Source organism: Marmota marmota, unplaced genomic scaffold (assembly GCF_001458135.2).
Source record: "Marmota marmota marmota unplaced genomic scaffold, marMar, whole genome shotgun sequence".
In the NCBI taxonomy this organism is placed as follows: domain Eukaryota; kingdom Metazoa; phylum Chordata; class Mammalia; order Rodentia; family Sciuridae; genus Marmota; species Marmota marmota.
Window position 1 is genome coordinate 34,262,242 of NW_025999990.1, and position 12,019 is coordinate 34,274,260.

At 33.9% G+C, this 12,019-nt stretch overlaps 1 protein-coding gene across 1 annotated transcript in view; it reads left to right on the plus strand.

Annotated features, from left to right (window-relative positions):
- Dsc3 (desmocollin 3) overlaps nucleotides 1-11,061 on the plus strand; it is a 43,099-nt gene extending 32,038 nt beyond the window's left edge. Inside the window, exons 12-14 of the mRNA XM_048806591.1 lie at nucleotides 1,191-1,312; nucleotides 5,693-5,947; nucleotides 8,144-11,061. Coding sequence (XP_048662548.1) covers nucleotides 1,191-1,312; nucleotides 5,693-5,947; nucleotides 8,144-8,341 — 575 coding nt within the window. The 3' untranslated portion in view covers nucleotides 8,342-11,061. The remainder of the gene's footprint in view (nucleotides 1-1,190; nucleotides 1,313-5,692; nucleotides 5,948-8,143) is intronic.
- Nucleotides 11,062-12,019: the final 958 nt, after the last annotated feature.

Consider the following 12,019-nt stretch of genomic DNA (forward strand, 5'->3'; position numbering starts at 1 on the left):
TATATTATATATATATATATATATATATATATATATATATATATATATATTTAACATCTACTATATACCAGAAAAGGAGCACTCTTGAGTAGGCAAAAGTTGGTACACTTTTTCTATAAAGGACATGAAAGCATATTTTTTAAACTGTGCAGACAGTTTCAGTTGTATTTAATCAAATCTGCCCTTGAAATTAAAAGTAGCCATAGGAAATATGTAAATGATGGACATAGTTGTATTCTAATAGAATTTGATACAGAAGCTAAAAATTCAAATTACATGTAATTTTCATGTCATTATTTTTATTGTTTTTTATTATGTTTTTTTTTTCAATCATTTAAAAATATAAAGTCTTAGCCCATGGTCCATACAAAAACATATGGTGGGCGATTTGAGGCTATAGCTTTGCCAGTCTATTATAGGGTCTTTAAATCATTGTAGAGTTGTTGGTATTACTATTGGTTTTATTATCATAAATTATGAACCTCCCATAATTATGATATAGAACAAAAATTCTAGATAGATAGATGCAAACTAGGTTTAATGAAGATACCTAGAGATAAATCTACTCTTAGAACAGAGTCTGTTTTGAGCTGGGCATGGTGGCACATGCCTGTAATCCCAGCAGTTGGGGAGGCTGAGGCAGGAAAATTGCAAGTTCAAAACCAGCCTCAGCAAAAGTGAGACACTAAGCAACTCAGAGGGACCTTGAGTTGCTTATTTGTATTAATAAAATACAAAATAGGGCTGGGGATAAGGCTCAGTGGTTGAGTGCCCCTGAGTTCAATCCCCAGTAGCCCTCTACCCCCCAAAAGAAAAGGATCTGTTTTGTCATGTTTTTATATAGACTAGTCACCCTTTTGGGAATCAGTAAATCTCTTTAATATCTTTGTATTAAATGAATGTCAGTGATTTTTAAATGTGTTACTTAACTCATATGTTTTAATGTGGTGGGCAGAATTCCCTTAAATCAGAAAATTGTCAAATCACATATACGATCCTTTCAAATTTTAAAATCTAAGCTAAGTTGTGGTTTATTAACTTAGAAGGCCAAGATAATTCACGGGAAATTGTGCTTGTTAGTTTCATTTTCTTCTAGTAGCCCCTAAGTTATGAGAAATGAGGAATGATTGTAGTTGTACGTGGTTATTTTATTCTGCATATGTTAAATTAAGTTTTTTTTTTTAACTCAGCTGTATTGCTGACTTTAGTATGTGGAGTTGTTAGTGCCAGAAAAGGGAAAAGTTTCCCTGAAGATTTAGCACAGCAGAACTTAATTATATCGAACACAGAAGCACCTGGAGATGATAGAGTGGTAAGTAGGCATTTTTTTTTTTTTGGATGAATCTTTATCTATCTACTATAGTTTGCGTCCTTTAACTCATCCTCATGAAGCTTTTCCAAAATTTAGGAGTTTATTTACATTTCTAATCAGGTCCAATTTTGTAAGTATAAGTATTTGGTTTGTCAGTATTCAAATGTTTCTATAGTAGTATTTATTAAATATATTAAACCAGATTTGTGTTTTTGTTATATTTTTTGACTTTATTTATTTATTTTGAGACCTTTGAGTCAAATGAATTGACTGCTTTTTAAAAAAATTTCTTTTTTCCATATTTTAAACTGGTGCATTAGTATATAATGGTGGGATTCATTATTATATCTTCATGTATGCACACAGTGTAAATATATGATTTTCTGGAATTATTTTTTTCTTTCTTTAGTATTATGATTTAAAGCTGATTCTTTGATGTGAATTCATTGTGACAAAAATATTTTGGCCACTCTTTTCAATTACATTTCCAAAGCTTATTCATTTAATCTTATTCTTTGATTATTTTGTAATAAGATTTAAAAAACTTTCTAAAAGTTTTCAAGATAAGTAGGAAAATAATCTGTTTAAAAATTGTGATGGGGGATTTGGACCATTACTGTCACCCTGTTTCCTTAGAGCTGCTTGGTTCTATGCTTATCATTTTGTGGGATAGATATGAAAAAGTACTTACAAGGCATGGCTCTTCTTACGGGAAACAGAATCTACTTTAATGGAAAAGATAAATAAAAATATGACAGTAAACTAGTGTGATAAAACACGGTTGGAATTCAAAGACACCTATAATCTATAAGTATAACATTTATGGTTTGAATCAACTAGGAAGGCCTGGGAAAAGGGGTGTGGCTTTAATTGTAACTTAGAGGAGATGGAGAGAATAACTAAAGAGGGGAAAATTGTCTAAAGAATAATAAAGGTGATGGCAAAGTCTAGGGACTGTTGGGACAAATAGTAAATAAATTGCTTTGAATGGAAGAAGCCATGTTGGAATAGAGGCTTCAGATGAAAGGTTGAAAGGGAGAGGTAGGAGCTGGGATTTTATCACAAGAAAGACTTTATTTTCTTGGTAGGAAGAGTCAGGTCAGACTTTTTCAGAGGAGTGACATCATGCCAGTCACTCCTGGGATGGGGGATCAAGAGAATAGGAAGCCTTTTTTTTTTGGTGTGTGTGTGTGTGTGTGTGTGTGTGTGTGTTAGGGAGGAAGTTAAGGCTCTAGATCTTCTGAGAGTTTAAACATGAGATAGCACTATTAGGATAATGGAAAAGTGAATTTTAAAGTAGGAATGAAAAAGACATATTTTTGAAGACATAATGTTTAGCTGTTTACTGAATTTGAAGGACAAAGTAAAAAGTATAGATAAAGTGGCAGAGGGTATAGGCAGGAACAATGACTATGTATGTCATTTTCTATATCTCCAAGTGAGGAAGCCCTTCTTATTTACCATGTAACTCTTTACCTCCTTCTCACCGTTATGCAAAATCATAGCCATGTATGCTTGACATGTCTACTTGCAGAATGCTATTATCATCTCCATAATTGTAAAGTATGTCAGAAAATGGGTTTAGGTGCTAAGTAGCCCTGAGTCATAGTAAGTTCTTATTTTATATGTGAAAATGGAATTGATAAGCTTTACTTAATATTTGTATTTTGCCATTTGATGCTAGAGCTGATGGTATTGATTGGCCATTTTACCATATTTACCTGTTCTCTATTAGGAACACTTTTATTACTATTATTATTATTATAATTAGTAGAAATTGAAGTAGTAGTAGTATTCTATAAGGTGCTTGGTATCATTCATTCATGCCAGAATATAATTTTAAGCAAATTTTTACAAACTTTAACAACATTTCATAGTGATTACATAAAGTCTCATAAGTACAATGAGGAAAGGTGATGATTTTAGTTTTGGGTCAGAGTTTTAGTTAAAAGTATACAGAGGGTCGAGGGTTGGGTGAAAAATCAGAAAAAGTAAATCTGGGGAATTATTGACCTGAGTAGGGAGTAGTTGATACCCTGTGAAACTTTGGGACAAAGCAGATAAATGTGAGCAGGAAGAAAACAGAGAATAGATCCAGTGTCTGGCACTGTGGGGTCAACATCGGCATAGATTTTTGTGTATTTTCAGGTCTTTCATTAACTTGGATATGTATTTATTATGACAAAATTTCACCATCATGGAGATTTTATAGTCAGGAATTAATTTTTTCTTGTAATGGAATTTGACTGTAGCAGCAATCTAAATATGGGGTAGCACTGCCACCAAATGGCTACTTTTCAATTCTCTTTTTTTGATTTTTTCCCCCCAAAGGCAACGAGATAGCATGCATGACTTGTAGATATATTTCAGGTTATATAAATCATTTGAACTTGAATATCTTCCAGTTTCATTAAAGACTCTAGACATTAAATAGTAGAAACATTAAATCAATAAGAGGATGGCACAATGGACAGTCTGATTATAGTGAAGGTTCTTGTTGTGACATAGCATAATGGTGTATAGTCAGCTGACACAGCAATTTACTGCTATAAATAACCCCTGACCTGTGGCCCAGAGTGCTGAAGTGAAGGTCCAGGGCTAAGTTAATGTTTAATCAATCTCTTTCATTTCAAAGCATTTCCTTGACACTTGGCTAGTTACCCTCCCTCCCTCACTCTCTCATTCTTTTTTTGAACTAACTTCTGGAAAGAAAAAAATATATATACCAGATTCATCTATAATTTTACTTCCTATTTACTCGGTATTTTTTGGAATTTCCTTGACAAAGGTCACCAATGACTACTTTTCCACTTTTTTACTTATATCCAATGGGCATATCCTGTATTTTTTTTTAAAGATTTTTTAAAAAAATGGACACAATATCTTTACTTTATTTATTTCTATGTGGTGCTGAAGATGGAACCCAGTGCCTCACATGTGCAAGGCAAGCGCTCTACCTCTGAGCTATAACCCCAGCCCCAATGTCCTGTATTTGAATTAATTCTTATCATGCTCCAAATTTTTAAAAATTTCTTGGTCATTCCCTCCTTCTCACAATCCTGTCTGCATGGCTTCAGAGTCCTACTTTTTTAGTTCCCTCTATTATCTCAGCGGTTGTTTTAGACAGATCCTGTCACAGCTGTATTTCTCTTCTCCGTGCTTTTAGACTTGATTTTTTCTTGTGGTTCTATCCTTAACCCTTTTTAAATTTTGGTCTACAATTTTCTCTGAGTACCTTAATTATTCCTGAAGTTTCAACTATCACCCCAAAATTATGACTCCCAGAATTATGTCTTCAGATTAGGTCTCTCACATGAGCTCTAAGGCTGCATATTTATATGTTCAACTTGAAACTTCATGTGTCTTAAATACATGACTCCAAAATTGAGTTGCTCACCCTCCTCTTGTCCTCAAGTACATTTTTCTTTCTTATTTCAGTGAATTGTATTATTATCTAGTTGGCCAAGTAAAAGGAGTCATTCCTGACTCTCCCTTTGCTGCTTATCCATCTAGCCACCAGAACACTCTGTATGGAGTCCATCCACTTTGAGTTCATCATTATCTGCCTAGGTTTAGGTCCTTATAATTTTTCATGGGGAATAATTCAGTGGCCCCATCTGATCTTCATGATATTAATTTGTCTCCATCTTATTTATCTTTTACATTATTGCCTAGAGTAATATTTTTAAAATGTGTTCCTCTCTGTAATAATTTAAAACACTTCATTGGGTCTCTATAATCTCATTAATAAAGTTGGAATTTTTTTAGCACATCATGGAGGACTTTTTCTCTTTCATCTCTCTGTGCAATCTTTTTCTCCTTTGGCCCTCTTTCATCTCTCTTTGTGCCTGTCACTATCTCTCTCTCTCTGTCTCTCTCTCTCAACTTCATGTGGTAGCCATTCTCAAGTCACTGAAGTTGAGGACCCCTGCAGTAAGTACCCCATTTACCTTTGACTCCAGACTCTTCTAGAGTATTGCATTCTTCCCCAACTCCTACAGGTTTTTAGTCCCTCAGCTCAGAGTTTTCCCAGTCTACTCCACTTATTCTTTCTGGGATTGTGTTTTAATCTTTGACCTCTGTGTTGCTAGCATTTTGTGTTCACCTACACAGCAGAGTAAACACATTCTTAAAAGTCTTATCTTTTTTTTTTTACTTATTAGAATAAAAGCTTCTTGCAGTCACGGAGGGACTATGTCTACTTTTGTATCCCTGTGCCTTTGCATTTATAGTAAATATTGATAAATGTCTGTTGAAAACATGAATGAATACATAGAAGGTTGAATGAATGGTCTCTCTCCCTCTGCCTTCTTGCTACTTTATTTGAAATTCGTTTCCTCCCAACACTGATGGTTTTACTTTATTTGTATTAAATTGTAGTGTTCTGCTAATGGATTCACAGCCCAGACTGCCAACAACTCTAGTCACGGCTTTTGTGGCACCTTGGGATCTGGAATCAGAAATGGAGGGCAGGAAACTATCGAAATGGTGAAAGGACACCAGACCCTGGACTCCTGCCGGGGGGCTGGGCATCATCACACACTGGATTCCTGCAGGGGAGGACATGTGGATGTGGACAACTGCAGATACACTTACTCCGAGTGGCACAATTTCACTCAGCCCCGACTTGGAGAAGTGAGTTTCCCTATGTGCTTCAACTTTGAAGTTTAATATGTGTATATTTTTACATTAACTTTTTAATTTTTTTTAACACTGAGCCACCTCCTTAGCCCTTTTTTATTTTATTTTATTTTTTTTACATTTTTTTAATTATTAGTTGTTCAAAACATTACAAAGCTCTTGACGTGTATATTTTTAGAGATTGCTTTTATATATTGTTCCATGTTCTTTCTCTTGCTTTCTCTGGTCATTTTTTAAATAAGCTCTTTGATTTTGTTACATTAGCTACTTAAAAAATCATTTCCTCTGTCATATTCACTTCCATAAAATTAGAGGTCTAGTACCATTTATTAAAGTTTTAAATTTAAGTGTTCACTTATGTCATGAATTCTTTTGATATAGAAGAATGGGGAAAATTCTAATTTGTCATGATTCCAAACTTCCCAATTCAACCATGTATTTCTCTGTGAAAACAAAAATATTTGTATGCTATTGAGAATGAAAATGAACATTATTTATATGAAATATTTATTTATTATTTGTTTTTTAGCTTTTAAGTTTATTCTACATTGACACATTATAATTGTATATTGATATTGGGTATGGTATCTATATATGATGTAGAATGATAAAATCACCCAAGAAACCATTATTTTTTGTATGTGTGTATGGTAAAAACATTAGAGATTTGCTCTCTTAGCAATTTTGAAATATTTTTTAAATGTCACCTTTGTATGAAATCTTTTTAGTAGATAAATCACCACATAAAAATGAAGTGTTTTTAATCTAGAAGAAAGCAAGAATGTGAAAGAACAAGGGATTCTCAGTTCACATCAAAATCCCTTAAGAAGATTGTGGAAAATACAAATGCCAATGCTCCACTTGGAAAGGTTCTAATTTAATTGATTTGGCTTCTTTTAAAAAGTTTCTAAGGTGACCTAAATGTTAAGTTAGGATGGAAAGCCACTGGATCAAATATTTTTGCTGATGCTAAGTTTTTACCTCTTTGAACCTAGGGTACCATTGCCATTGTAGAAAGGACTGGAAGCTTAGTCCCTTGGGTGGACGGCAAATGGGCAATATCCTGTGGTAGGGCTGTAGGTTATCATATGTCCATAGTATTTTTAGTTTTTTATCATTTCAAATGTTAATCCTTTATCTGTTTGAAGACGGATGAATACTCTTCTATTCATGTAAGATCAGGTTGAGAAAGAGGAAAGCTTAAGACACTCTTAGGAGAGTTCTACAAAGCACACACCTGCTAATGAGATTAATGAAAGGTAAGATGAACAAGGTCATGAAGAAAGGCACTTGATAACATCAGCCAACCAAAGGAACATCAGTTTAGAGAAAGGTGGGCATGCAGGTGGGGAAAGGGAGGAGGAACAGAAGTTTGACAGTCTGCCAGACAAGATAGCAATGGGAATAGATATGGTTGACTTCTTTATTACAAAAAATCCAGTTTTTGCAATGTGGTTTATGTTGATTATTTTTAATTTCAGTGAATTCTCTTGTGCATTTCTGTATTTTGCCATGTTTTAATTATCTTGGAAATTTGATTCTGAAGTCAATATGGTAATTCTTTCCTACTCTATAACTGTATATAATAGTGATTTTAGTTGACATTTACTGTACAATTATAATATGCTTGGCATAATAAGTGTCTATTTCTTGTGTTGTTTTATCATTAATTTTCAAAGTAATCATGTGAGTTGGTTACTGTCTTTATTCTCATTTTGGACATGAGAAAATGGAGACTTAAGGTCTTATTAGTAACTTTTTCAAAGTCATAGTTAGTTGGTAAAGCCAGAACTTTGACTCAGAATGAAAGATGTTCTATAAGAAAGCTCAAATTCCAGTCCTATATATATTGTCTAGGGGGACTAGCCTGAATGCTAGAATAAAATATAAGAACAAATATAATGATAATACAGATATACTTAAATATAGCATTTGTATACGTGATCTTTTATTTGTGTGGATTATTAGAAATATATTGACTTTATGATATGTAAAATATATTGACTTTATGATATGGTTATAATATAGACCAATCATGTGCATTTTTTGTGTATAGGAATCCATTAGAGGACACACTGGTTAAAAATTAAACATGAAAGGTAAATAAAAAATAAATTTTATGTTCATATGTTTACGCTGTTTAAAACAATAATACAATCTCTCTCTCTCTCTCTTTTTTAAATTTTACAGAAGTTGCATGTGTGCAATCAGAATGAAGACCACATGCCATCGCAAGACTATGTCCTCACATATAATTACGAAGGAAGGGGATCTCCAGCTGGTTCTGTAGGTTGCTGCAGTGAAAAACAGGAAGACGATGGACTTGACTTTCTAAATAATTTGGAACCCAAATTTCTTACATTAGCAGAAGCATGCACGAAGAGATAATGTCACAGTGCTGCAATTAGACACGTCCTTGTGAGGCATTCTGGATGTTTCAAAATCAGATATACATGGTCCTGGACTTAACAATGGTTTGACTTACAGGTTTTTGTTATTTTTTTGACTTTGTGATAATCTGAAAATGATACACATTCATGGGACACTGGACTTTGAAATTTGAATTTTGACTTTTTCCTAGTTGGCAATAGGCTGTATGACACTCTTATAATGCTGTGCAGCAGCAGTGAGCCTCAGCTCCCAGTGAGCTGGGCCTTCATGACGGGAAGCAACTGATGCTTCACAGGGTATTGCGTTGCTAAGCTATGAGGTTTGGTAAATAAGGTGTATCAAATGCATTTTCAGTTTAATGACGTTTTTGGCTTATGACAGTTTTACTGGAACAAAACCCCATCATAAGTAGAGGAGCATCTGTATATATAATGGATTTTTCTAGATTTTGAAATATATGACTTACCAAATTTGTATTTTAGAAGCAATTTGTTACTTATCTTTTCCAAGAAGTGAAAAATGTTAAAACAGACAACTAGCAAATATCATGCTATAGTATTGGAATTACGGTCTATAAAGGATCCATTCTCTAAAGATATTTTTCTGATAAATGTTTTGGGTAAATATTAGTTCAAAAATAGCAAAGCTATTATCATATACTAATTTCAAGGGATAGGTTAAAAAATAGACAAGAAATGTTAAATATGAACAAAGTTTTGAGAAAAAAAATCATTAAGAGTAAGTTAAATTAAAATTTTTGTTGCTCTGAAGATTTAGGATCAACCCTCACCCCATTTTCACTATCAAATTCCTCATTTGACCTTGAAGGCAAAATTTGTTGAACTAGCCTATTTGAGTGGCAATAGTCTATAGGTATATGTTCAAAATTAATATGTATGGGTATGAAATTATTATCAATTTAACATTAAAAATGAAATGAAAACAAAAATGAAAGCAACAACTTAAAATGAGGCTGGGCTGTGGTTTGTCCTTTAATAACAATCAGAGGTTTTAAAAAAAAACCAGAGCTTCTTATGCCTAGTTCTTACATACTATGTGATAACTGAGTATATCAGGATAGTTTATGTTCACATGTATAATTTGCTTAAACTTGTAAGCAAATTATACTTGTTTTTTAAATTATACTTCTTCAATAGGAAGAAAGGAGGGAACCAACTGGAACGGTAAATTTGTTTTGCAGTATAAAGATTTCTGTGTCCACAAATTAGTAGCAGACAAGGAAATACCCGCCATAGTTAGGACTCCCAGATTTCTGGTGGAAGGTTCCATAAATAAGGTGTTTTTCCTGGGAGCAAATACTAAAACCATATTTTAAACCTTATCTCTGCTGAAATTAAATCCTCTATCACCATTTTTTTCTCTCTCTCCTATTTATGAACATCTTTTTTTATTTAGAACCAAATACCCATGTCTTCTAAGTCACAATGTAGTGGCTACATGGAACGGGGAGGCAAATCTTACTGAGACCATCCAGTTGGCAGTGGCTGTCCATCAACTCAATCCTATAGACTATCACCATTTATACTGCGTTCTAATCAGAAACAGGGGGCTATGACATGTTTTCCCGACTCACTGTCTTGTTATAAAGTGGCACTGGCTTGATTCAAGATAAGCCAGGTTTCAAGAGCCCCCTTCTTTTATTTCTCTCCCATCACTGTCCTCCAAACTTCTAGGAGACATTCACTTAAGTGGCCAGTACTCTAGATTTTCAATCATCTTTCAGTGTAAAGTATTGTTTTTTAATCAATTTATTTTGGAACAAGAAATGTTGCATAGAAGAAATCTGGAATTCAGAATGCATGAAAGAAAGAGATCAAGTTGTCCTTGAGAACACAGTGGAGGGCAGGCCCAAGAGATCAAATTGTCATTTTGGAAGAGGGCCAGCCTGAGTGGAGTATTTGGAAAGTCAGAGAGCAACAAGCCTTCAAGGTCATGGAGAGACACCAGCAAACGTTGGGAGTGGTAGTGAAGGCCAGTGGTCTGCCTCATAACTCTTTCCTATGCCTGGCCCTACTTTTCCCTTCTTAAGTCAGTGAAGCAGTGGTTTGATTGTGGAGAAGTGTCTGCCAACCCCTTCGTCATGTCTCTTCTTGTTTGGAGTGTGGAATAGGGAGAGGGCGGGCTGCATGATGAACCTGAGGCTTTCAGGATGGGTCTGAACTGGTTGTGCAGAACAAACAAGGCACTCAAGAAGAAAGCCTGATTCCCTCTGGACATGAAGAAAGTCTTTACCCTAAAAGTGGTTCTAAACTTCGGATTGGGTTCTCCATTTTCTTTTCTCTCATTTACTGCTGAACTCTAGGTTTTTTAGACTTAGATTTTTGATACAGTCATTTTCCAAGACTTCTAATTTTAATGTAATCATTTTAACATGTAGAGTTGTTCTTTTCTTCCATGTGTAAGGTGAAAATTATGCTATTTTAGTGTATAAGAATTTTTAAAAAAAAAATTACATTTTTTCCTTGGGTTTTTAAATTGTAAATATGCAGATTGTTTTTTTCTTACATTTATAAGGAAGCAGTTAACTATCTCAAGTGCAATGGGGTTTATTTTGCCATGTTTTAAATACAGCTTTAATTTTGTCATTAGAAGAAACTACTTTGTTTTAAAGAAACTTGGCAGGCTAAAATAAGCAAAGATTCAATGTGTAAATAGTACTTACAGTCATACAATATAATAAAACAGTGCTAATGTGGTTTCTTGTCTGTACTGTGTTTAGAGACTGATTTGGTATAAATTGCAAAATTGTTTTTCAGGTTAGCATAGAAATAGAATTCCTCAACAGAGTCACTGTTGTATTTGTGGGGAATATTTCAAAGAATGGGACATTATCAAGTTGTCAATATCATTAATATATATTATACTTTGGGGTGAGATTGCTATTTTGAGGTACTGCTTTTTAAATGGGTATCTACCTATGTGTATGTTTACATTGGAGTTTGATTTCTCATGAATATTATTACAAGGTAATTATAATTGCAAGGTGTTCCAGAAATAGTTCACTCAGACAGGAGTTTTATTTTGAGGACCAGTATAGTCAAGGGAAAACATTATGAGTTTAAATAACAAAAATCCAAAGCAGGCACTCAATATTCCAATATGGGTTCCTTCACTTACTTGATAGATAATGTCTGACTTTTATCACAAGATGATCCAAACCAAATAAGGTGGTGTGTACTTCATAGTGAATCTTTTCCCCATGTATGAAAGTGATCCCTTACAAAGGTGAGACTGTCCATTTCAAAAATTTGTTAGTTGAATCTAAAGCCTTAAATTTTAAATATACTTTGTAACAGAATTTCAATTGCAGGAGCTTTCATTGTGATCATTATTTTTGTGTGCAAGTATTTGACTTCAAGGATGTTCATTAGATTTTTGTCTGTAGTAGCAAAACATTGACTAAATTCCATGTGTCCAGCAGTATTGAGTCATAACAGTTGGGCGCATAGACACCAGAGCCAAATTGCTTGGATGTGAATCCCAGCTCTGTTACTAGCGGGGTCTCTTAGGCTCTGTATCCTCTCTCAGCTTTTTCATCTTTAACATCAGAACAACAATATCAACTTTATGGGATTAAAGTTGATACAATATCAACTTTATGGGATGATTAAATTAATGAACATATTTAAAGCATGTAGAGCATTGCCTGCACAT